This window comes from Ovis aries, chromosome 21 (genome assembly GCF_016772045.2).
Source record: "Ovis aries strain OAR_USU_Benz2616 breed Rambouillet chromosome 21, ARS-UI_Ramb_v3.0, whole genome shotgun sequence".
Lineage (NCBI taxonomy): Eukaryota > Metazoa > Chordata > Mammalia > Artiodactyla > Bovidae > Ovis > Ovis aries.
This window is the reverse complement of record NC_056074.1, coordinates 25,390,611-25,418,079: the sequence shown is the minus strand read 5'-3', so window position 1 is coordinate 25,418,079 and position 27,469 is coordinate 25,390,611. Positions and strand designations below refer to the sequence as shown.

The 27,469-nt window shown below is 37.5% G+C and overlaps 3 protein-coding genes across 4 annotated transcripts in view; 2 read left to right on the top strand and 1 right to left on the bottom strand.

Moving 5' to 3' along the window:
* Positions 1-27,469, top strand: part of LOC101105957 (olfactory receptor 8B8-like) — a 95,627-nt gene that overhangs the window by 9,368 nt on the left and 58,790 nt on the right. The window contains exon 2 of one of the 2 annotated variants that reach the window (XM_060404241.1): positions 23,635-23,693. The exons of the other annotated variant lie outside the window; for it this stretch is intronic. The gene's annotated coding sequence lies outside the window, so the exon portion shown is untranslated. The remainder of the gene's footprint in view (positions 1-23,634; positions 23,694-27,469) is intronic. 2 annotated transcript variants of the gene reach the window in all.
* Positions 5,081-6,098, top strand: LOC101106211 (olfactory receptor 8B12-like). Its single transcript, XM_027959647.2, has one exon. It carries the CDS (start codon positions 5,081-5,083, stop codon positions 6,020-6,022), a length of 942 nt encoding a protein of 313 aa, XP_027815448.1. The 3' UTR covers positions 6,023-6,098.
* Positions 13,953-26,236, bottom strand: LOC101115918 (olfactory receptor 8A1-like). The gene is made up of 2 exons (XM_060404239.1): positions 26,159-26,236; positions 13,953-17,946 (listed from the first exon to the last, which is right to left on the bottom strand). Exons 1-2 carry the CDS (start codon positions 26,224-26,226, stop codon positions 16,971-16,973), a joined length of 1,044 nt encoding a protein of 347 aa, XP_060260222.1. The 5' UTR covers positions 26,227-26,236; the 3' UTR covers positions 13,953-16,970.

The window sequence follows — 27,469 nt, the reverse complement described above, 5'->3', positions numbered from 1 at the left end:
GTTCTCACCTAACCCACCTTTTGAAACTCTGATTACACATATGTTGGCATTGTTTTGAAGTCTGTGGTTGCTGTGGTCTTTATTGTTTTTCTATCTGCATTTTAGTATGATAATTTCCATTGTTCTCTTTTGCTTTTAGCAAAACTTTCTTTGGCTGTGCTGAGCCTGCTATTAAGTCAACCTAATGAATTTTTAATTTCTAATACTGTATTTTTCAGTTTTGAATTTTTTGGGAAAATCTCCTTTATTTTTACTGTTTTAATAGATCTGTTGGAATTTGCCATCTGTTAGTCAATTTTGTATTTCTTTGAACTAAATTTAAAAACTAAATAATTAGAGAAGCTACTTTAAAGTCTTTGCTAATAGCAACATTCAGGTCACATGTGGATCTGATTTTACTGAATATTTTTTCTTCTTGATTGTGAGTCAAATTTTCCTGATTCTTTAAAAATTTTTATTGGAGCATAGTTGATTTACAATGTCGTGTTAGATTCAGGTGTACAGCAAAGGAAATACAATGTATATGTATAGCACTCTTTTTTAGATTCTTTTCCCATATAGGTCATTACAAAGTGTTGAGTATTGTTCCCCATGCTATATAGCAGGTCCTTATCAGTTATCTCTTTTATATGTAGTAGTGTGTATATATGTCAATCCCAATCTCCCAGTTTATTTCCCCCCATCCTGCTTCCCCCCAGTAACCAGAAGCTTGTTTTCTACATCTGTGACTTTATTTCTGCTTTGTAAATAAGTTCATTTTACCATTTTTTAAGGGTTGCAAAGAGTCGGACATGACTGAGTGACTGAACTGAACTGAACTGAGGGTTCCATGCATAGAAAGCATCATATGATACTTATAATTCTCTGTCTGAGGTATTTTACTCAGTATGACAATCTCTAAGTCCATCCATGTTGCTGCAACTGTCATTATTTCATTTTTTTCATGGCCGAGTAATATTCCATTGTTTGTATATACCAAATCTTCTTTATCCATTCTTCTGTTGATGGACATTTAGGTTGCTTCTATGTTCTGGCTATTGTAAATAGTGCTGCAATGAACATTAGGGTGCATGTATCTTTTCAAATTATGGTTTTCTTTGGATATATGCCCGGGAGTAGGATTTCTGGAATCATATAGCAGCTTTATTTTTATTTCTTGATAATGGGTCATAATTTCCTGCTTCTTTGTATTTATAGTAATTTTTCATTTTATAATGATGGACATCATGAATACACTGTAGAGACTGTAGATTATGTTATTCTTCTCTACAGAATGTAGGAGTTTGTCTTTGGATGCAGATAATTTACTAGATCACCTTGATCCTGTTGAGATCTGAATTTAGGCTTTGCTAAGATGGATCCAGTTCAGTTTTGCCCTTAGTCTGAAGACTAGCTCTTACTTAGAGGGTATCAGTTTCATACCTCATCCTAATTCCTGGTATCCAAATGCCTGAAGGTCTTTATCTTTGGCTTCTTCCTCTCTATACTTTGCCCCACAAATTTCAGCTGTCTTAGCATACTCGAGCATTGATCTTTATTTATTCTACTCGTAGAGACTGTTGTCATTTGCTTGGGTTCCACTTCACTATGCTCTGTTTGGAAATTGTCATTAGGGAGAAAGTTAGGATGAATGTGTCAGTCACCTTACATTCTTGCCTTCTTTCAAGAATTTCATCTCTGTGCTGTCTGCCTCCCAATGCTTGCAGATAGTTGCTTTATATTATTTCCAGTCTGATAGTTGCTTATGGTCACAGGGTAAGTGTGATAATAGCTGTTCTGTTATACTTGAAATCAGAAGTCTGATTACTATAGCTTGTTCTCTGTGTGCCTGCCAAGCTGAAGGTCATATGGCAACATGGACCAGGAGAGGCTGGAAACCCGGAGATGTGAACTAGATATGTGACACTGGGCAACTGACTTTACTCCCTTGGGTCTGCTCTGTGTCTCTAAGATGTGGATAAGTATCAGTTCTGTGGATATGCAAGTTTCTGGCACTGGAACCACTAGAGAAGGTTTAAAAATATGGCTGCCATTTATACCCACAGACATGCTGATTCAGAGGATGTGGGTGGAGCCCAGAATTTTTCCTTTTTCCTTCTTTTAGTTTTATTGAGCTATAACTAACATACAGCATTGTATATATTTAAGGTGTACAGAATACTTATTTGACTTACATTATGAAATGATTATTATTATAAGTTTAGTGATAACTTATCATCACTTATAGATAATTATCCTCTCATATAGATATGACATTAAAGAAATAGGAAAAATTTTTTTTGTGATGAGCACCCAGAATTTACTTTCAACTTTCATATGTAACATTCAGCTGTGTTAATTTTATCATACTGTACATTATATTCCTAATACTTATTCATCTTATAATTGGAACTTTGTACCTTTTGACTGTCTTCATCCAACTCTACCCCCACTCCTTGTCCCAGCCCCTGCCTCTGGGGACCATAAATCTGATCTCTTTTTCTATGAGTTTGTTGATTTTGGAAGAGTAACTGACCTACAACGCTATGTTAGCTCCTGTTACACCACATAGTGATTTGATATTTCTATATGTTTCAAAGTGATCACTATAGTAAGTCGAGCTACAATATGTCACCATACAAAGATACTATAGTTATTGTCCATATTCTATAGTTATCATCTATATTCCCCAGACTGTACATTTTATACTCATGACTCATTTATTTTGCAACTGGAAATTTATATCTCTTAATTTCCCTCACTTGTCTCAGAATTTCTTTTTAATAAACACTCTAGGAAATTTTAGTGCTTAGCCATGTTTGTGAAACACTGGATTTGGTAATTTCCTGAGTCTTTTCAGGTCAAAATTCTGAGTATGTAGACTTGATATTAAAGAAAGTAAGAAAAGATTGAAGGATCAAGACAAAGGATAAACAATTTTTGACAAGGCAGAAGTTTGTGTTGGGGAGAAGATAAAGACAGAAGCAAACCAAAGAGGAAGAACAAATTTGGATGTATCACTGCACTGGGAATCTTATCCACCAGGATTCAGTCTGTGAGCCTGAGAAGCTGGAAAGTCAATAGATAGGAGCACTCGATGAAGAGTGGGTGGTGCACTGGGATGATCCAGAGGGATGGGATGGGTAGGGAGGTGGGAGGCGGGGTTCAGGATGGTGAACACATGTACACCCATGGCAGATTCAAGTCAATGTATGGCAAAACCAATGCAATATTGTAAAGTAAAATAAATAAACAGAAAAAATAATTTTATTAAAAAAAAAAGTGGGTGGAAGGCAGGGACAGCCAAAGGGAGTTTTAATTCAGAGAAAGGCTGCTCCTGGCAGAAGTTGAAAGCAGTTACCTGATAGAGAATATTTGTTACCACTAAATTTACACCCCTTGAGAGGATAAGGGCAGGGAATCACAAAAATTTCCTTGTTAAAACTAGATACAGTGCAGTTCTTCCTGGAATAAATTGGAATATGAATACATTATTGAGTGTCCCACTCTAAATTTTATGAGTATAAATAGCCCTTGGTGTTACTATTTCCTTGATACATTTCTTGTTTTTATTAAAGTCATTGCATATTTGTTACTTTCCAACAGATTGCCAGATTTGTGAAGGCAGGGACATTGCTTTATGGATTTCAGCAGCTCTCACCAGAAGGAAGTTTAGGCTAGTGATTACAAAATAAGTACCTGGGGTTAAATAGACCCAGGCATGTGGGCTCTGAAACACAATGTCTCTCTGAGTAACTTACCTTTAAAATGAATATCATTATTGTGAGAAATAAATAATATATGTATATGGTATTTTTGATCTTGGCAGCCAGAACTCAGTGTAAAGGATTTGTGTTATGCACAGTATTGGATATTCAAGAAATGGTGATGACAGTCATTTTTATCACAGTGATTTTTCTCTTAATTGTACCAGACCAGTGTTTGTTGAAAGAAACTGTCTCTAGAACCCAAATTAAACAATATCAAGGGTATAAGCAAACATTTCTTCCCCTGGGAAAGTAATCTCTCAGAAAATGGTCTTGAGGGAGTTTCTGAATAATCAAGTCACTGAGATCTACAATCCTAATAAAACTGCCTATTCTCCCGTTATCCATGAGTCAGGAAAGGGCACCGTATTCTTCCTTGTAGCTGGAGGGTGTTTTGGGAAGTTAGTAATTGGAAATCAAGCTCTTCGAGGCAGAAAGAGATACAAGATAAATGAGAAGTTATGATTCTCTGGAGCAGACTGGGAGGAGAGAGTTCTGAACTCAAAGCTGTCCTCTTCTATTGATGTGGTCATTTTCTTCCCAGGACCATTGTGGACAAGAGACACTGAAATATAGCATTACAGCTCTATACTAAAGGAAGGTGAGTGTGTGCCTGGCTCTGGTCAGTCATGTAACGTGGTGGTTACCAGTGCAAACTGTGAGAGTCAGACTGCCCGAGTTCACCTGCCTGCTACTCAGCAGTTTTGGGATTTGGATGAGTTACTTAACTCAGTTGTCTCATCTACAAAATGGGATAAAAATATAGTCACATAGCTCTTAGTACACGTAAGTAACCACTTAATAAGTGCTAGCTTAAAACATTATTATTAAACCTAAGGCCACTAGAGTTAGGAGATTTTGGAAAAAATGTCACCTCACTTTTTTGATGTGATAGCAGTGGCCCAGAGGTGGGAGCTCTGAGAAGTCAGAGTGTCTTCCGCCAGTCAGGATTCTTTCCAGGGAAAGTCCCCAAGCATCAGCAACTGAAACAGAGGTAGGAGAGAGGGGACTCAGAAAACGGACTGACTTAGAGATCTAAAAGATATCTATCTTACTTGTGAATGAGTTTTCTGCTTTTTGCTTTCTCAAGTAGTGCCAGTTCTCACTCTGGAGGCCTAATCTAGCCTCTTTATTGTTCTCTGGAAGTTAAAGACACTACGGTTGAAAAGATAGACCCATAGCAAACAGTAGAAACCCTCCTTCCACACTAAAGCTCAAATATCTCTGTGGATTCCATTCTCAGGAATTCGACGGTGGGACTGGGAGGTTGGTGGTCTTGTTTTTAAGTGGTTCTCTTTTCTTTTCCCCATGGACCAGTTTTTCTCCATGGGAGAATGGGAGCTGAGAACTCTTCGGTGACAAAATTCATCCTCGCAGGCTTAACAGACCAGCCAGGACTGCAGATCCCCCTCTTCCTCCTGTTTCTAGGTTTCTATGTGGTCACCGTAGTGGGGAACCTGGGCTTGATAACGCTGATTGGGTTGAACTCACGCCTGCACATCCCTATGTACTTCTTCCTCTTCAACCTCTCCTTAATAGACTTCTGTTACTCCACTACCATCACTCCCAAAATGCTGATGAGTTTTGTCTCAAGGAAGAACACCATCTTGCACGCAGGGTGTTTGACTCAACTGTTTTTCTTCTGCTTCTTTGTCATCTCTGAGTCCTTTGTCCTGTCAGCGATGGCATATGACCGCTATGTTGCCATCTGTAAGCCACTGGTGTACACAGTCACCATGTCTCCTAAGGTCTGTTTACTGCTTTTGTTGGGTGTGTATGTGATGGGGTTTTCAGGGGCCATGGCCCACACAGGAAGCATAGCAAGTCTGATCTTCTGTGCTGACAACCTCATCAATCATTTCATGTGTGACATCCCACCTCTCCTTGAGCTCTCCTGTAACAGCTCTTATATGCATGAGCTGGTGGTCTTCATATTTGTGGCTATTGACATTGGAATGCCCATTGTCACCATCTCCATCTCTTATGCTCTAATCCTCTCCAGCATTCTCCGCATTCGCTCCACTGAGGGCAGGTCCAAAGCTTTCAGTACATGCAGCTCCCACATAATTGTGGTTTTCCTTTTCTTTGGTTCTGGGGCTTTTGTGTATCTCAAACCACCTTCTGTTTTGCCCCTTGACCAAGGGAAAGTGTCCTCCCTGTTCTATACCATTGTGGTGCCCATGTTAAATCCACTGATATATAGTTTGAGGAACAAGGATGTCAAAGCTGCCTTGAGGAAAACCTTGAGGAAAATCAATTTCTTGAGAAAGGAGTAATATTTGAAGAAAAAGATACAATGCTTTGTTTCTCAGTGTTTTCAATGAAAAATGCAAATTCCAGTTTTTTTCCCTTTTATATAGAAAGAGAGCTTTAAGTCTTTACGTTTAGATCAATGTTTAGAACAGACCTATTTGTCATGTCCCTTGACCCACCTTTAGTGTTCCAAGACTATTTTCCAAGCAAATTTTCTGCAATCATTGATAATTTAATTTTGAATGGGTTAAACTATATGTAACCCATTAAATCTATAATTTATATATAATTTAACCTAATCTCCTCAATAACAGATGTTGGAGACTTAGAAGCATTATATATGTTTTCCAGGCCCACACAGCTAACTGGTGCCACAGTTGGGACTGGAATCAAGTTCCTTGAATTCCAATTTGCTTTGTTTTCCTTTATGCTATGCTTTCTTGCTTCATTTTGTTGCTGCCTTTGCAGATTTCATTTTTAAGTATGATAACAACAGATTGGTTCCAAATAGGAAAAGGAGTACGTCAAGGCTGTATACTGTCACTCTGCTTATTTAACTTATATTCAGAGTACATCATGAGAAACACTGGGCTGGAAGAAGCACAAGCTGGAATCAAGATTGCCAGGAAAAATATTAATCACCTCAGATATGCAGATGACACCACCCTTATGGCAGAAAGTGGAGAGGAAGTAAAAAGCCTCTTGATGAAAGTGAGAGGAGAGTGAAAAAGTTGGCTTAAAGCTCAGCATTCAGAAAAGGAAGATCATGGCATCTGGTCCCATCACTTCATGGGAAATAGTTGGGGAAATAGTGGAAACAGTGTCAGACTATTTTTTTGGGCTCCCAAATCACTGCAGATGGTGATTGCAGCCATGAAATTAAAAGACACTTACTCCTTGGAAGGAAAGTTATGACCAACCTGGATAGCATATTCAAAAGCAGAGACATTACTTTGCCAACAAAGGTCCATCTAGTCAAGGCTCTGGTTTATCCAGTGGTCATGTATGGATGTGAGAGTTGGACTGTGAAGAAAGCTGAGTGCCGCAGAATTGATGCTTTTGAACTGTGGTGTTGGAGAAGGCTGTTGAGAGTCCCTTGGGCTGCAAGGAGATCCAACCAGTCCATCCTGAAGGAGATCAGTCCTGGGTGTTCATTGGAAGGACTGATGCTGAAGCTGAAACTCCAATACTTTGGCCACCTCATGAGAAGAGTTGACTCATTGGAAAAGACCCTGATGCTGGGAGGGATTGGGGCAGGAGGAGAAGGGGATGATAGAGGATGAGACGGCTGGATGGCATCACCGCCTCGATGGACATGAGTTTGGCTGAAGTCTGGGAGTTGGTGATGGACAGGGAGGCCTGGCATGGTGATTCATGGGGTTGCAAAGAGTCGGACATGCCTGAGCGACTGAACTGAATTGAACTGAACTGATAAGCATATTAAAGCCTGATTCTGCTTATAGTAATTTAATTTACTTCACAATAAGTCATTTTTTGAATATTGCATTTTGACCAATGACAGTAGAGCTATGTTAAAAATGTGGTGTGGGGGTGGCAAGTATGTAAGTCTGAGATACTAGGTGAAGTATGGTAATTCCTGGTTATGCATGGCAGCTGCAGGAACTGTCCTAATGATTATGAACAACTGTAGGTTTAACAGTTAGAAAGATGCTGAGTGGAAAGTTTCAGACATTATTTCAAGACTAGTAGAGTCAGATTTCATAATTTTTTCCCAAGGATTATTTTGGGCGTTTTAGCTATGATGGAAAACTGTGGCTCAAGATACTCAACTAAGTGTAAGTTCTAATGAAGAAGTAAATAATTTGGGGATCTAGTTAGTTATCAAGGAAGTACTAAAAGCAGCAGATTATTAGAAGAGGCCATTTCCATAGAATTTTAAGGCACTATAGATTACACTGATCTTTTCATGCAGGCATGTGTGGGAATCAGAGCATTCCTCTCTACTGGTTTATATATCTACAACATTGAGTAAAGGTGTCCAGAATACATCAGAACACTTTGATCTCAATGACATATTAGTGATAAAGGAAGGTTTTTTGGAAAAGTGTTAGCATGCTAAGAGCTGAGGAGTCAATCACTGTCTTGTGAGTTTTTCTTTGGAAAGATTCTCTTTTGGGAAAAAGGAAACTTTGGATGAGTGACGGGCTTTGCCATTTATTTGACACACATCAAAGGTGAAGTTATAAAACTGAGAATGTTGAAACACTGATTATGGGACCCGAGCACCTGCATATTTCATTATCCAAGGTGGGTCCTGTGACCAATCCTCTGCAGATGCTGAGGGATGACTATGCTTCAGTGTGGAAGTTTGCATTATTGGTCAGAATTCTGTCACTCAGTTAGTAGTATTATGGATCTATACCTTGCCATGGTTTCATTTTCAGTTCAGTTCAGTTCAGTTCAGTCACGCAGTCGTGTCCAACACTTTGAAACCCATGAATTGCAGCACGCCAGGCCTCTCTATCCATCACCAACTCCCAGACTTCACCCAAACTCATGTCCATCGAGGCGGTGATGCCATCCAGCCATTTCATCCTCTGTCGTCCCCTTCTCCTCCTGCTCCCAATCCCTCCCAGCATCAGGGTCTTTTCCAATGAGTCAACTCTTCGCATGAGGTGGCCAAAGTATTGGAGTTTCAGCTTTAGCATCAGTCCTTCCAAAGAATACCCAGGACTGATCTCCTTCAGAATGGACTGGTTGGATCTCCTTGCAGCCCAAGGGACTCTCAACAGCCTTCTCCAACACCACAGTTCAAAAGCATCAATTCTTCGGCGCTCAACTTTCTTCACAGTTCAACTCTCACATCCATACATGACCACTGGAAAAACCATAGCCTTGACTAGATGGACCTTTGTTGGCAAAGTAATGTCTGTGCTTTTGAATATGCTATCTAGGTTGGTCATAACTTTCCTTCCAAGGAGTAAGCATCTTTAGGTAGCATATATTTCTGTGCCTCACTGATGATCAGCTAGGACACGTGAGCCATTTTGGTCAATCAGACATTAGCAGATGCGATGTAAGCAGGTGCAAGGGATGTGTGTGCAAGGGATGCGTTTGCAAGGTTGGACTTACCTCTCATGCTTCTGCTTTGAGAAGAGCTTCTCTTGGGTAGTTGCTACTGTTTCTAACTGATTCTCACAACAAACACATGTGGAGTAGATTTTTTTTTCCAATTTAGTGACTTTTAATATAATCACAGTTGTGTAATTATCACACAAAAATTTTTATTTTATTTTACTTTTTGTATTAATAGAAAATCAGTTTATTTTTTAATTTTAATTTTATATTAGAGATGATTAACAGTTTTGCATTAATTTCAGGTGTAGAGCAAAGTGCCTCAGTAACATGTACACATCTATCTATTCTTTTTCAAATTCTGTATCTGTTTAGACTAGTACAGAGTACTGAGGAGATTCCCTGTGCTATATAGTAGTTTCTTGTTGGCTATCTATTTTATTTAGTTTTATAATTAATTTTTATTGTAGTATACTTGCTTTCCAATGTTATGTTAGTTTCTACAGTACAGCAAAGTGAATCAGCTACATATACATATATCCTCCTCCTTTTTGGATTTTCTTCCCATCTAGGTCACCTCAGAGCACTGAGTTCCCTGTATTACACAATCAGTTCTCCTTAGTTATGTATTTACACAGAGTATCAACAGTGTATATGTGTCATTTCCAATCTCTCAATTCCTCTCATCGCCACCTTCCTCCTTATTATCCATACGTCATTCTCTACATCTGTGTCTTCACTTCTGCTTTGCAAGTATGATCACCTGTACCATTTTTCTAGATTCCACGTGTGCATTAATGTATGATATTTGTTTTTCTCTTTCTGACTTACTTTATTTACTCTGTTACAGTTCATAGGTCCATCTATGTCTTCACAAATGACCCAATTTCATTCCTTTTTATGGCCAAATAATATTTCATTGTGTATATGTACCACATCTTCTTTATGTATTCCTCTTTTGCTGGAGGTTTAGGTTGCTTCTGAGCTATTGTATTTTGCTATAGCAACTGCAATGAACTAAGATAGATTTAAATAGATCCTTCTCCAAAGATGACATATAAATAGTCAACAAGCAACTGAAAAAATGTTCAATATTACTAAACACCAGACAATGTAAGTCAAAAGTAAGTCACAATGAGGTATAATCTCACACTTACTATAATGGCTACTATTAGAAAAAAATCCAGAAAACAGCAAGTATAAGTGAAGATATAGAAAAATTGGAACACTTGTGTGTTACCGGTGAGTCTGTAAAATGGAGTAATCACTATGGAATACAATATGAAGTTTCCTAAAAGAATAAAAATAGAACTACTATAGGATTCAGTATCGTACTTCTGCAATATATCTAAGAGAATTGAAAGTAGGATTTGCATGCCAGTGTTCATGCAGCAGTATGCACAATAGCCAAGAGGTAGGAGCAACCCATATGTCCATCAATGATGAATGAATAAAGAAAATTTGATACATACATACAACGAAATATATATTCCTCCTTAAAAAGTAAGGAAATCCTGCCATAATGCTACAATGGATGAACCTGAGAATATTATGCTAAGTGAAGTAAGCCAGCCACAAAAAGACAAATATTGTATGATTCCACTTATATAAGCTATTTGAAATAGTCAAATTCTTAAGAAGAGAAGTAGAATGGTGGTTACCAGGGGCTTCAGGGAGGAAGAAAAGGAGAGTCGTTGTGTAATGGGAATAGAGTTTCAGACTCACAAGATGAAAAATTTCCAGAGATCTTTTTCATAACAGTGTACACATAGCTAACACTGATGAACCAAACTATGCACTTAAAATAGTTAAGGTAGTAAATTTTATGTTATGTGTGTGTTTTTTTAACCACAATTAAAAGTAAATAAAAAATAAACCTAATATGGTGTTAAATAAATTATGTTCTCATTTCCTACCTGGACAAACTACTTTAACAACCTTGGAAGGCCTGATTTGAATCCTAAGATGCTTTGAAGTTCCAAGCCAAAGGCAGTTGCTCATGGAGAGCCACCCTGTTCTAAGGCACCTGCCCATGGGCCACGGCTTACTCTCACTGCTCCTCATTTCCACTCTTCTTAAAATGTGAGGGGCCAACACATACACAGCATAAACACCTCCAGTTCACGTGCCCAGTTCTCATCCTCATCCCCTGCATACAGTTTCTGCCTGATCTCCCCTTGGAGTGAACACATCAACAGTATAGTTGTGTCTGCTGCTGGAAGAATGGACTCATAGAGGAGGCCTGAATAGACCCTTGAAGCTGAAGAGTCATGCTCCAAGCAAATATCTATGTGTGATCTTTTGAACTGGAGCATTAAAGATTACAAGACTTTTCCTCGCAGGCCTGGCAGGCCACAGGGGAAAGCTCCAGCTGGGTTTAACCTTCCATGTAGAGAAAAGGAAATACTCTACTCCAGCCAACTCTGGTGGCTTTCCTGGTGGCTCAGATGGTAAAGAATCTTCCTGCAATGCAGGAGACCTGAGTTCGATCCCTGGGTTGGGAAGATCCCCTAGAGCAGGAAATGGCTACTCACTCCAGTATTCTTGCCTAGAGAATCTCATGGACAGAGGAGCCTGGCAGGCTGCAGTCCATGAGGTCACAGAGAGTTGGACATGACTGAGCAACTAAGCACCTTAGCACCAGCCCACTCTAGCCATCCTGTCCAGGCTTACATATGTTCAGTGGTGGATTCTAGCAAATACTTTAAAAAGAAATGATATGCATTCTCTAAAATTTCTCTTGGATGATATAAGCAGAATAATTACTTTTAAGAACATTCTATGAAGTCAACATTACCTTACATCTAAAAGTAGACAAAGACAGTATATGAGAAAAACTAACAAAAACTATAGACTAATCTCTCTCATAAACACAGATGCAAAAATCTTCAACAAAATATCAGCAAGTAGAATCCAACAATATATAAAAAAATTATACACTATGACTAAGTGGTATTTTTTCCAGTTGTGCAAGTTTGTTTCAACGTTCAAAAATCAGTTGATGTAATTCAACTGATAAATGGTTTAAGGAGGAAAAATCACATGATCACACCAATGGTTGCAGAAAAGGAATTTGACAAAGTCCAAAACTCATGCATGACAAAAACTCTCTGTAAACTAACAGTAAAGAGGAACTTTCTCTACTTGAAAAAGAATACCTACACAAAACCTAAAGTTAACATCATACTTAATGATGAAAAACTTGAAACTTCCCCACTAAGATTAGGAGCAAGGCAAGGATGTCCCTCTCATGACTGCTTTTCAATATAGTGTTGGCCCTAGGTAGTCAGTAAGACAAGAAAAGGAAATAAAATGTATACAGATCAGGAAGAGAGACATAAAACTGTTCTTCTTCATAGATGGCATAGTTGTCATACAGAAAATCTAAAAGAATCAACAAGAAAACTCCTGAAACCACAAGTGATTATAACAAGGTGGAAGGATGTAAGTTAACATACAGAAGTCAATTGCTTTCCTGTATGAGCAAAGACCATGTGGAATTTAAAGTTACAAACACAATCCCATTTACATTAGCAGCCCATAAAATGATACTTCAAATAAATCTAACAAGATATGTGCAAACTCTTTATGAGGAAAACTACAAAATGCTGATGAAATAACTGAAAGAATAACAAAATTAATGGAGTTACTCCATGTGTGTGAACCTGAAGACTCGATATTGTCACAATTTCACTTCTTCTGAACTTGATCTATAGATTCTACACAATTCCAGTCAAAGTCCCAACAGGTTATTTTGTGGATAATGACAAATTGATTACAAGTTTATACAGAGAGGCAAAAGACTCAGAATTGCCAATGCACACTGAAGAAGTAGAACTGAATTAAAAGTTGGAGGACTGACACTACTCAATATCATGACTTACTATTGATCTAAAGTGATAGTAATCATGTATTGTAGGCAGACTAGACAAAAGAGATCAATGGAATAAAGATCCTAGAAATAAACTCACATAAATATAGACAACTGGTCATTGACAACTGACCTTTGTAAAGAAAACAAACAAACAAACAATGGAGCCAAGATAATGTTATTAAAGAATGGTTCCGTACAACATGTAAGAAAAACTAACTTAAAATATCTCAAGCTTAAATGTAAAATACAAAACTGTAAAATTCCTAGAACCTAACTGGAAAAATCTAGATGACCTTGGGTGTGGCAATGACCTTTTAGGTACGAGACAAAAAGAATGATTTATAAAACAAGGAATTGAGAAGCTGGACTTCAATAAAATTAAAAATTTCTACTCTGTAGAAGAACATTGTTAAGAGGATGAAAAGACAGGCTGTAGTTTACATGAAAATATTTGCAAAAGATATATCTGATTTATGTTGGAGAGTGTACAAATGGATAAGAAAGCTGTGGTACATATACACAATGCAGTATTACTCAGCCATTAAAAAGAATACATTTGAATCTGTTCTAATGAGGTGGATGAAACTGGAGCCGATTATACGAGTGAAGTAAGCCAGAAAGAAAAACACCAATACAGTATACTAATGCATATATATGGAATTTAGAGAGTTGGTAATGATAACCCTGTATGTGAGACAGCAAAAGAGACACAGATGTAAAGAACAGTCTTTTGGAGTCTGTGGGAGAGGGAGAGGGTGGGATGATTTGGGAGAATGGCACTCATACATGTATACTATCATGTAAGAAATGAATCGCTAGTCTAGGTTTGACACAGGATACAGGATGCTTGGGGCTGGTGCACTGGAATGACCCAGAGAGGTGATATGGGAAGGGTGGTGGGAGGGGGGTTCAGGATTGGGAACTCATGTACACCCGTGGTGGATTCATGTCAATGTATGGTAAAACCAATACAGTATTATAAAGTAAAAAAATAAAATAAAATAAAAAATAAATAAATAAAAAAGATATATCTGATAAAGAACTGTTATCTAAAATATTTCATACAAAGTTTGGATGAACCTTGAGTATATTATGCTAAATAATGTAAGTCAGCCAAAGAAAGACAAATACTGCATATCACTTACAGGTGGAATCTAAAAACATCAAACTTGTAGAAGTAAAATGGTGGTTACTTGGGGGGGTGGTGTGTAAGGGATATAGGACAGATGTTTAAGGTACAAACTTGCAGTAAGTGGTAAATAAGTCCTAGAGATCTGATGTACAACACAGTGAAAATAGGCAACAATGTTGTATTACAGTTCTCAAACTTGCTGAGAGACTAAAACGCAATCATTTAAACCACTAAAATGAACTGATAACTATACAATGTGTTACTGTTGTTGTTCAGTTACTCAGTGGTGTCTGACTATTTGTGACCCTATGGACTGTAGCACGCCAGGCTTCCTTGAGAGAGGTGCTAATTATTGCTGTAATGGCAATCATATAAAATATATCAGACTAACATGTGTACACTTTAAATTCACACAGTGTTATATGTCAAATATATTTCAACAAAAATATGGAAAGTAAGGAAACAACCTGATTAAAAAATGGGCCTGAGATCTTAGGAGACACCTAACACAGAAGATATACAGATGGCAAATAAGCATATGAAAAGATACTCCACATCATTTGTCATCAGGAAATGCAAGTTGAAACAAGAGTGGGATACTACTACACACCTATTAGAATGTGCTTGTAAGGATGCAGAGTAACATAAGTTCATCCACTGCTGGTGAGAATGGAAAATGGCACAGTCACTTTGGAAGACAGTTTGGCAGTTTCTTATCAAACTAAACAAACTCTTATCACACAATCCAGAAACTGTGCTCTTTGGTATTTAACCAAAGGATCTGAAACCTATGTCTGCACAATTGTCTCCTCATGCTGTGTTCTTAAGTGTCAAAACTTGGAAATAATCAAGATGTCCTTCAGTTGGTAAATGGAAAATAAACTGCGGTATATCCAGGCAATAAAATATTACTCAGTGCTCAAAAGAAATAAGCTATCAAGCCATAAAAAGACATGGAGGAAACTTACATGCATAGGACAAAGTGGTATAAGTCAAATCTACAGCAATCTGGAGGAGGCAAAACCAAGGAATCAAGGAAACAGTAAAGAGATCAAAGGTTGTCATGGATTCTGCAGAGGGAGGGATGAACAGGTAGAGCACAGAGAGTTTTTAGAACAGTGAAACTCTAGTAATGACCAGTATATAGTGTTCATACCTATAATGAATATATGTCGTTACATAGTTGTCCAAACTCACAATGCACAACACCAGGAGTGAACCCTAATGTAAACTATGGTCTTTGGATGATAATGATGTGTCAATGTGTGTTCATCTATTGTAACAAATATACCGCTTTCATGGAGGATGTTGTTAATGGAGGAAGCTGTGCATGCACTGGGTCAGAGAGTATATGGGAAATCTCTGTATCATTTGCTCAGTCTTTCTGTGCACCTAATATAGAAAATCTAAACAAACCAAAAAAATTACTATGAGCATTTAAATCTCAGAGTGTTAAATCTCAGAGAAACTCAGAATTCATTTTTTCATGTCTGAGTGAGGAATGAGGTATTGTACCTAAAATAAAATGACAAAAAACTAATCATTATTTTATTATTACCTTAAAATAATTATGAGTTACAATTAAAATAATGCCCACAAATCTTTTGCTGTGCAAGAGAATTAATTCTTTAACATGAATCCCTGATATTGTTTTGATCAAATGGTGGAAGACATTTTATCTCATGCTGATTGGATTTACTGAGTCAGGTTGACTGGTGTTACAGAATGTCAATTATTGATGAAGGAGAAAAGAGTACAGGAATGTCGAATATTCCTTGGTTGTCTGGGAGATGTGGGAAAATAGTTGCAAAAAAGGTATTGTCAGGAAAATTTTGAAACTGAGAGTTTAGAAGGAAATGGCAACCCACTTCAGTACTCTTGCCTGGAAAATCCCATGGAAAGAGGAGCCTGGTGGGCTGCAGTCCATGGGGTCACTAAGAATTGGACACGATTGAGCAGCTTCACTTTCACTTTCATGCATTGGAGAAGGAAATGGCAACCAACTCCAGTGTTCTTGCCTGGAGAATCCCAGGGATGGGGGCGCCTGGTGGGCTGCTGTCTATGGAGTCACACAGAGTCGGACATGACTGAAGCGACTTAGCAGCAGCAGCAGAGAGGTTATGATTATGCCAAGACTGATAGGGTACATGGAGACCTTTGGCCTAGAGATGAGGGCGGGGTATGATGAGGTTTTGGTTTGAATATCAGTGTTAATTGTTTACTAGCTGTGTCATCTGGAGAAAGTTATTTAACCTCTCTAAATCAAAGTTTTCTCATCTGAATATATGAGATAATTTAGCAAAACACTCAAACAATTGACTAGCATCCAAAAGTGTTAGATGTAGTGATGATGATACTATGGTTATGATGGTGATTATGGCATTAATTGAGTGAAGGAATATTTAAATAACTTTGGCAGTAGTAAGTAGACAGTAGCAGCATAATAAGAGAGAAAATGGATAAATCTGGTTGAGAAACAGTATTTGCTACTTCTTGGTGACTTTCAAATTCACCTCCATTTGTCCTGTGTACTACAGGCTTAAATTAGTATTAGTTTGGATAATATATTCTTTATAGAGGAGGATAAATCAATGAACAACCCTCTTAAACTCATTGCTGAAAGTTCTAATTTATCTTATGTTCCATTCAAGATGGATACATGTTTATCAGAGGGCCAAGGACAAGCAAACAAACAAACAAACAAAAAAAAAAAAACAAAAAAAACCAAACAAAAAGTGAAAACCAAAACCAAACTATCCCTAAAGGAAGAAAATATGAATTCAAAACCAGCAAGCAGACACAAGAGGCATGAGAGATGTGAAAGGGAGAAAGGGAAGATGAAAAAATTCAGACATGTTGAGAAGCAGTTGTTCTCCATTCGTGTGTGTATGAATTTTAGAGGGTTTCTCCCCTATATTTCTATTCCACTTCAACCTGAGAAATAATGACATTTACATCCAAAGTGTTTCCACCTCAGAGTTTTCTGGATGGCAGCCTGTACCTCCTTATTTCTCAAGCTGTAGATCAGAGGGTTCAGCATAGGGATCACTGTGGTGTAGAACACGGAGGCCACGTTCTCCTGGGCCAGGGAACTGGCTGTGGAGGGTTTTAAGTACATGAAGGAAGCAGACCCATAAAATAATCCCACAGCTGCAAGATGGGAGCTGCAGGTGCTGAAGGCTTTGGATTGTCCTTCTCTGGAAGTGATGTGGAGAACGCTGGAGATGATGAAGGCATAGGAAATAAGGACCGTTAGGCTGGTGACTAAAATGTTGAATCCAGCCAAAAAGAAAGTTGTCACCTCGATGTCATAGGTGCTAGAGCAAGAGAGCTTCATGAGGGCGATGATGTCACAGAAGTAATGACTGATGAGAAAATCACAATAGGGCAGCTTCAACATGAGGCCAGTCTCTATAGTTGAGCCAATGAGCCCCATGATATAGACCCCAGCCACCAGCAGGGAGCAGACTCGATGAGACATGATGATGTTGTAAAGCAAAGGCCTGCAGATGGCAACATAGCGGTCATAGGCCATCACTGTCAGCATGTAACACTCAGCAATGACAAACACCAGGAACAAGCAGAGCTGGGCCATGCACCCTGCATAGGAGATGGTGTTCTTCTCTGACACAAAGTTCACCAGCATCTTAGGGGTAATGACAGAGGAATAGCAGAGATCCACAAAGGACAGGTTGCTGAGGAAATAGTACATGGGGGTGTGAAGCTGAGCATTCAGACAAATCAGGGTTATCATGCCCAGGTTCCCTACCATGGTGACCAAGTAAATCCCAAGGAAAAGGAAGAAGAGGGGGAGCTGGAGCTCTGGGTGACTTGTTAAACCTCTGAGGATGAACTCTGTCACTGTGGATTGGTTTTCTGCAGCCATTATCATCTGTTTGAGGACCCTGTGGAGATAAGAAAGAAGAGCTTGTGAAAGGTTGTATAGAGTCAGCCCTTGGTATCAGTTGGAGACACATCTGAGGATTCAATCAACAGCATCTAGGACACGAAAAGCTGTCTTCATTGTATTATGTCATTTAAAAATTCTAAAAATGTTATATTGAAGTATAGTCAATTAACAATGCTGTGATAGTTTTAGGAGGACAGCAAAGGGATTCAGCCATACATATACATGTAACACTCTCCCCCAAACTTATAAGAAAGTTGAGCATGGCACAGCAGCTCCTGGAGATACTGGGAAATGACTGTGTAGGAGACTTTCTGGTAAGGGGAGGTATCAGCTTCTGTTCCTGAGTGAGCGACCTTGAACTCACATTTTCCTAATTGTTTTGTATCTTTACTCCTTCTTCCCTGGTGGCTCAGATGGTAAAGAATCTGCCTGCAGTGCAGGAGACCCAAGTTCTATCCTTGGGTAGAAAAGATTCCTTGGTGAAGAGAATGGCAACCCACTCCAGTATTCTTGCCTGGAGAATCCAGAGGAGCCTGGTGGGCTACATTCCTTGGGGTTGCAAAGCATTAGACATGACTGAGTGATGAACGCTACTTACTCCTAATATTTTTTAGGATTCAGATAATTTCTTCATGACTTGAAGTATATGAAGGTGGCAATAAAACAACCATCCCTGGAGATTTTAACACTCTCCTGTTTCTCCTGTAAACCTCTTTTATTTCTAGGTTTACAGTTGAATGTTGCTCCAGAAAGAGAAAGTCTGTTGGCATCTATGCAGTCTCAAAATATTGCCCATAAAATGAAAACATGTGGTTACCTTATCCTAAGCTGAGATAGTGTGGGCTGGTAGTTAGAGCCCTTTCAATCACTGAGTGGCAAATGAGTTTCCACAGTTGAGAATTAAATGGAGTTACAATATCAATTTCCAAAATTAAAAAATGTAATGGAATAATGTGTATGAAATATTTTCCAAATACTCAATTGTTATACAAATATAAAATTTCATTAGGCATCTGGAGTTTGTCCTAATTTTTTATTGAACCTGAGGTCCTGGGATACTTATTTTTAGTTTTGGTTACACGTAAAAGTCACCTGGTGAGATTTAAAAAACAATATGTCAGGTTCTGAGTTACAGTCATTCTGACCAACTGGTATTTGCTAGACACTGAGGGCTCTGTTTATGGGCAGGTGGCAAAATTCACCTGAAGGTACTAAAGATTTTTTCTTTAACTTTTTGTTTATTGCAATCAGATGGTTTTGTAGCTTGAAACTGTGGCACTGAAAGCAGTTTATCCTGAGTAACATAAAGCTCCCAAGGAAGAGGTTGAGATTGATTGCTCTCCATTGCATCAAAAGACTCAGGAAAAATTGGATCATGCTTAGGAGTAGATGGAAGTAGAAATAGAATACAGTGCACCTCCCAGATCAAGAGCAAAGTTATTTGAGTGGTGCATGGACATTTTCCCTCGTCTTTTTTTTTTTTTTTTTGCTGAACCCTGTTGTCCTTAGCGGCCAGCTGATCCACGGCCACTTTCTTTCCTCACACCAAATGTATCCTCTAGAATAACCAGTCTTTCTTGTTGCCTCATCATTTTTCTATTCCTTGTGTTGATTTCAAAATGACTACTCATGGTTTTTCTGTTTTTAGAGTCAACCTGTGATCAACGCAGAGAAGATTTTTAGCCATGGCCATTATATGCAGATGACCAAGAGGCTCCTTGGAAGGAATCTTGGTGCATCTAAGTCGAAATAGCAGTTTAAAGTTGGTCTTGAGAAGCAGTTCCTGGATATCATATCTCCGTGTGATGGCTTTTCTTCAATTTTCCTTTTTACCCAAAGAGAAAAAACTGAAGGAAACATAATTTATAAGAGCATAGAGTATTTTTCTTCTGGTAAACTGACTTCTGGAAGTAATTTGGTAAATTCTATTGAGAAATTGTCAGGGGTAAATGTAAGCCCCTGGAAGATCACCTCTCTGACTCCAGTTAAAGTTTCCCAAATTCTAAACATGATTGGTCATTGGATGAAATAACCATTTAAAACTACTCCGTATCTTAGCTTTTGTTATTTCAATTTATGGATGAGCATGTGAGTGAAAAAGATACACATTTTTTTAATCTGAAAATTTCACAACATATTTAAAGTACTTAAAAATTAGTGAGTGGGCTTCTTACTTCCACCCGTGAAGGGTGAACCCATACTGGAATTGTATTTATACCACAAACAACCAGAAAACCAGACAAGGCACAATGAACAATCATTTCCTGACATCTGACAACAGGCAGTACCAAACTGATTCCTGAGAGGAGGGAGAAATATATCATAAGCCCAATGATTGTACCAGTGATTCCATGCCACATTCCAGGTGGACAGATCTAGAAGAATGAATATTATAAAATGTAGGACAACAAGTAAATAATAAAAAGCCTATAGCTAATAAGCTAATAGTAGGAGATAAAATATAATAGGAGATAAAATATAATCATCAAAACTGTCAGTCTAAAAGAAGGGAAGGAAAAAGAAAAAGTGGAATAAAGGACAGTTGCAAGATGGCAGATTTAACAAACATTTTGATGACTGATTTAGATACAAATAGTTTAAATAGTCTAAGGAAAATGCAGAGATTGTCACAGTGGATAAATGCCATTACCTAATTGTATGGTTTTCCAAGAAATCTACTTTGAATATAAAGACATTAATAGCTAAAATTGTAAGTACAGAAAAAAAAGATACCATGTAAATATCAAGGCAAAGAAAGCTAGACTATATCAGCAGCGAGCAAAGTAGATCTCAAAGCAGGAAATGTTACTAGAAATAAGGAGGAACATTTCAGAATGATAAAGAAGTCAGTTGATTAAGGCGACAGGAGACTCCTAAATGAGTTCACTTATCAACGGTGTTTCAAAACACATGAACCAAACTGAGAGAAAGAAAGCATATACAGGTCCACCATTAGAGACTGCAATACTCTTCTAATTAATTAAAAGAACTAGTAGAAAGATTAGCAATGACAGAGAAAACACCCACAAACTGACATTTTTGGAACTCTCCACACAGGAACAGCAAAATATGCAATCTTTTAGTTACATGTGGAAAAGCCTATTCATGATAAAACCTATTCTGGGCACTAAAACCGCCATACCTTTGTAAAGCTGAAATCACGTACACCATTTACCCATACTAAAACAAACTATAAATAATTTATAGAGTGATATCTAGAAAATCATCAGCTATTTGAAAATTAAGTGCTGAGATTTTCTTTTACTCATTTGATAAACTATAAATTTTAAGAATTGAGGTATTGGATAGCAAAGAGACAAGATTAGAATCAAACTGCTTTTCTCTGACTTATTTGTTTATTTTTATTAATATATCATTGACCTACAGCGCTATGTTAGTTCAGGTTGAAGGGCTGAGATTTTAAGCCTTCCTTAAAAGTCACAGGGGGCTTCCCTGATGGCCCAGATGGTAAAGAATCCCCCTGGAATTTAGGAGACACAGGTGATGCAGGTTCGATTTCTGGGTTGGGAAGATGCCCTGGAGGAGAGCATAGCAACCCATTCTTGCCTGGAGAGTCCCATGGACAGAGGAGTCTGGTGGGCTATAGCCCATATGATGGCGAAGAGTTTGATGTGACTGAGCATGCACACAAAGCTCACAAAACTGCTTTCCTGATAGAATGGTAGAAGTTAAGGAGTAGCAACAGAGATCTTATGGATTGCAGAGCCTAAAGTATTTACTATCTGATCCTTTCTGAATCATTAGCAAACTCCTGTTCTAGGAAACTGATACTCAAATTCACCCAAAGTCATATGGCTATGAAAAATAGAACTGAACCCAGAACCCACAAGTTGTAACCATGAGTCTGTTTTGCCTTTACCATACTGTGCTGTCTGGCTATAACTTGTCTCTTTGTGAAACTTTATTTTTATATTTTAGGTAAACAATGTCGTACATTAAGGCCAATGAAAGATCTCATTGCTATATCTCCAGAAACTTTTTTAAGAGTACAAAAGCAATATATCTGTATTGTAGACAAGTAAACACACAGACAAAAATCAAATTGTCATATTCTATCAACTGAGAATCTAAAATTGCTATGTATGTTCTACTAGATCTTCTTCTATGCATATATGTATTTATAAATGTGTGCATTAATATACAGATTTTTTATTTTTTAGTCAAAGTGAGCATACTATACGTGTCGGTTTGTAACCTGCTTTGTTCTGTAGCATTAAAAGACACTGACTGACTTGTAATATCACTTCTGTTCATTTTGATACTGAAGATAAGGAAATCTGCATTATAATAAACTTTTTTAAAATTAAAATTTATTTATTTTAATTTTATACCTTAAATTATTGGCAGTGAGGTATTTAAATTTTCAATAATAGTACTGAACTGAACATAATTTTGAATTGTATTTCAATTTTTTAAAAAAGATATAAGCAATTTTCATCTAGATAATTACAGCAGATTTGAAACATATCTTATGTATCTTCTTTCCTCAAATCAGAGTCTCCTAAAATGATGAGGAACAGAAAATTCACAAACATCTCATTACTAGGAATTAAAGTTCCAGAAAACAGAATATTGTTATGAAGTAGAGATTTTATTTCCTGTCTTTTAATGTAAACACCTTTTCTATTGAATACAAAATCATGAGCAACAGTGATATTTTCCTGTAATCTTCTAGCTAATTTATAAATGACCCCTAAATTTCTTGTTAGTTGCTAAAAATCTTACTAGTAGTTTTATCAGCTCACCAGAAGCAAAGAACTGCTGCTAATGAAAGCAATCAGAATTATAAAAGCAAATGTATTTCCTTTCCAAGTGAGGGGAAAAGCTCTGAGAAGGGAGACACATGATTGAAAATAGCGTGTGTAAAATGTCTGTAGTCAAAACGGGAATTCATGGAAGATGCCTTGTTCTCATCTTACACAACTGCCCTAAAACCATAACTGAATATCTGTGTTGAGGAAAACTGGAACATTGTTACCTGGAAGTCTTAGGAGGTACTCGGCTTTCCAGTGCTCAAGAAATGAATATCAGAAACTAGAAAGCTACAAGATTTACATCTATTTTCAGTTAAAGGGACTAACCAGTCATAGAAATGGGTCATAGAGACTGGGGCACTGGGTATTTTTATGTTTAGGTAGACACTCTCCTGGAATGCCTGCTCCAGAGACTGGGTCCTCAATGAACAATTAGTGTGTGTTTCCATTTGCTCTATGAAAGCTGTGTTAACTCCCAGGTGTGTTAATTTTTCTGGGAGAGTTATCCTGCCTGGTAAGTCTGGTACCTAATCCCAGAAGCTGGACATTTTTAGCTTTATTATCATTATCCTCACCATGACCACTTCGGTCATTACCATGAATATCATCATACTTTTACCAATATCCTTGCCATTGTCGTTAGTCACTGCCATCCTGGTTTGGTATGCACCATTAGTTTTTCACCTACATGTACAATGAACTGTATTTATAGTCTTTATTATAAAAATGCTTTATTTTATATCTTTTATATTTGGCATTTCTCCAAAAACAAATTCCCTAAGCTTACTTAAAAAAAAAAAAGCCTGTTTAATTTTAGTTAACTGTTTTTTTCATTGAAATAGAATGAATTTTATTTATTCTTTAGTAATTAACCTTGATTACTTTTGTTTTTATTTTATATTTTTTAGCTTTACTGCAATATGACTGACAAAAAATTATATACATCTCAGTTGCACATGTGATTTTTGTAAGTATACTATGTGATTTGACATACATACATATTATGAAATGATTACTGAAATCAAAATAATAAACATATCCCTTATCTCACATAGTTACCTTTATGTGTGAGCCAAGAACACTTAAAATATACTCTCTTAGCAAATTTTAGGTGTTCAATACAGTAGTGTTAACTATAGGCATCATATTGCACATTATATTCCACAGACTTATTGAGTTCTTATTGAGTTCTGTTACATAAAAGCAATATACACACACATAAAATCTTTTTTTAAATATAAATTTATTTCCAATGTTCTTTCTTGAGCATTGGAAATTTGTATCCTTGACCAGCATCTCCCCATTTCCCCCATGCCCAACCCCTGTTGACCACCCTTCTTATATTTAAAAGTAAATAAATACTTAACACTATCCATGTCTGGGTACTCAAAAGGTCTTTTCATTTTCCTTAATGCTCAATAATTTTGCTAGAGTGTGATTGGCAGTTTTTCATTCTGAGTCAGTATTCTTTGACATGGTGTGTTCCTTTTCAGAACAAGTTTCAGTCCTTTATTATTTGTTAACATAATGAGAATTTTTATAAACTCTAAATTTTAGTATTTGTTTTGTTCCCTTGCTTTCATTATATTTCTGGGTTTCTGTTCTTTTCTGTGTATATCAGATCATTTTTGTCTAGCTTTGACGTTAAAAATTTCTCTCGAATTCTCCTTCTTTCCTTTTTGATCTTAAATTGTTCCTCATTTCCCAAATAGGTTTCTCTTAAGATGTCTCTTTCTTAGCAACATGGGTGTTTGTTCTGTAGAAGAGTTCTACGTGATTAGATTTGAGATTCTAGATCCACAGAACGATGCACCCCCTTCAGACATTATTTTAGCGTTCTTAAATTCACCTGCTGTTGGAGTGAGTTAAACTCCTCCCAGTTTCTGCTGCTATTCTCAATATCACCTGATGAACTTTTCTGTAAGCAATTTTTGGCTTCCCTGGTGGCTCATTGGTAAAGAATCCGCCTGCCAGTGCAGATGTGGATTTGATTCCTGGGTCAAGAAAATCACCTGAAAAAGGAAATAGCAACTCACTCCAGTATTCTGGCTATAGTTTATGGGGTCCCAAAGAGTTGGATGTGACTTAACTACTGAGCATAAAAGCAATATACACATACAACTAATCTCAAAAATATACAACCAACTCCTGCAGCTCAATTTCAGAAAAATAAACTACCCAATCAAAAAATGGGCCAAAGAACTGAATAGACATTTCTCCAAAGAAGACATACAGATGGCTAACAAACACATGAAAAGATGCTCAACATCACTCATTATCAGAGAAACGCTAATCAAAACCACAATGAGGTACCATTTCACGCCAGTCAGAATGGCTGTGATCCAAAAGTTTTCAAGCAATAAATGCTGGAGAGGGTGTGGAGAAAAGGGAACCCTCTTACACTGTTGGTGGCAAGCTAGAACAGCCACTATGGAGAACAGTGTGGAGGCTGCTTAAAAAACTGGAAATAGAACTGCCTTATGACCCAGCAATCTCACTACTGGGCATACACACCAAGGAAACCAGAATTGAAAGAGACACGTGTTCCCCAGTGTTCATCGCAGTACTGTTTATAATAGCCAGGACATGGAAGCAACCTAGATGTCCACAGCAGATGAATGGATAAGAAAGCTGTGGTACCTATACACAATGGAGTATTACTCAGCCATTAAAAATAATACATTTGAATCACTTCTAATGAGGTGGATGAAACTGGAGCCGATTATACAGAGTGAAGCAAGCCAGAAAGAAAAACACCAATACAGTAATATTAATGAATATATATGGAATTTAGAAAGATGGTAACGATAACCCTGTATGCGAGACAGCAAAAGAGACACAGATGTAAAGAACAGTCTTTTGGAGTCTGTAGGAGAGGGAGAGGTTGGGATGATTTGGGAGAACGGCATTGAAACATGTATAATATCATATAAGAAATGAATCACTAGTCCAGGTTTGATGCAAGGTACAGGATGCTTGGGGCTGGTGCACTGGGATGACCCAGAGAGATGGTACGGGGAGGGAGGAGGGAGGGGGTTCAGGATTGGGCACACGTGTACACCCGTGGTGGATTCATGTTGATATGTGGCAAAACCAATACAATATTGTAAAATAAAAAGATAAAAAATAAAAAAAATTAAAAGACCCTGTTGCTAAGGTGGGAGGAGAAGGGGACGACAGAGGATGAGATGGCTGGATGGCATCACCGACTCAATGGACATGAGTTTGAGTAAACTCCGGGAGTTGGTGATGGACAGGGAGGCCTGGCATGCTGCAGTCCATGGAGTCACAAAGAGTTGGACACGACTGAGCGACTGAACTGAACTGAACTGAAAATGCAGTCAAAACTAAATTGATAAAGACTTCTGAGTGTTTTCTTAGTGTGACTGAGTGACCAAACTGAACTGACTGAAAAATTCATACCAGACTCACCTTCCTATTGTAAACTGGAAACTGGAAAAGTAGATGTAATTACTCTTTAGACATGTGACAACAGGCATCTCTGGGCTGGTATCTGTGATGGAAGGAAAACAAATCAGGTAAGTCTTATAATTGCCCAAGCTTTCATTTGCAGTCTAGTGGGACCCTGGCACCAGAGGTGTTGCCCAAGCAAAGCACAAAATTGTTACTAGTTGTAGAATCAGAGATCAGAACAAGGAAGCTTAGTCACTTCAAATTGATAGGGAAGAGGACCTGAGTTAGGTAGAGAAAGAGCTCCAGAAACACAAATACAGTCCCCCTTTTCCTTCAGCTAAGTACTAAGCTGTGTATGTACAGGGTGATGTTCCATGAAGCTAAATTAATTATTAACTGCTGGTGGTTTGGAAGCTGATTTGGAACAATTGCCAGAACTCACACAAGGCCTGGAGATGTCTGAACCTGCACCATCCATCTTAGTGAAATCTCAAGGAATATTCAGGACATTCAGTACAGGCTGATGAAGGGTAATAGTTTAGGAGTAGTACTAAATTTGCCCAACTCTAAATTAGACCTGCTTTAACAAACCTTAGAAACAAATTTCAAAAAGATTAAGCTTATATGCTTGCCTTAATTGCCATAAAAAATCGTTAAGAATTTTAAATGAGAAGAAGATAATCCAGAAACTCAACAATGTTATAGTCACAATGTTTGGAATCCAATAAAAACTAGTAGAGATTCCAAAAAGTCAAAGAATGTAACTCACAACCAGGACTAAAGCAACATTCCAGTAATTATAAAAATGTTGAAGTTAGTCGACTTTAAAAGGTATTATATATATTATGGGTATATATATATATATATATATATATATATATATATATATATAAAGGAACTTTAAAAAGGCATTATATATGCTCATAGGTATTAAGAAAACTATGGTCAAATGTGTGTTAATTTGGCTGTAATGACATTTAAAGCAAGCAAACAAAAAAAGCTGTGAAAATGGCCTTGGAGGGTTATCTTTAGTTACTTGAAGAGTTTCTAGTTTTTTTAGAGTACAGTTTATGTTAAGATAATTTTTACTAATTTAGAGAAGACAATCAATGTCTGTGAGAAAACGGACTTTCTTTTGGATTTTCTTTTTGTGGTCATTGTGAGTGATTGCTTTTTCCTTTTATTAGTTTCACATTCTTCCTTTGTTCGAAAACTTAGACTGACATCTAGCTTTGACAATCATAGTATATTTTATTTTCCTGAGGGGGGAATGACTTATAATGCTGTTTAGTTTTGTACTATTGGTGTGTTGGTGAATTTTTTTTTGAT

Coding starts and splice junctions, on each gene's coding strand:
- LOC101115918 (XM_060404239.1), bottom strand. CDS start 26,226: ATGCCTGTTGTCACATGTCTAAAGAGTAATTACATCTACTTTTCCAGT. Junction 17,947..26,158: donor TTCCAGTTTACAATAGGAAG/GTGAGTCTGGTA, acceptor TTATCTCCACAG/GGTCCTCAAACAGATGATAA.
- LOC101106211 (XM_027959647.2), top strand. CDS start 5,081: ATGGGAGCTGAGAACTCTTCGGTGACAAAATTCATCCTCGCAGGCTTA.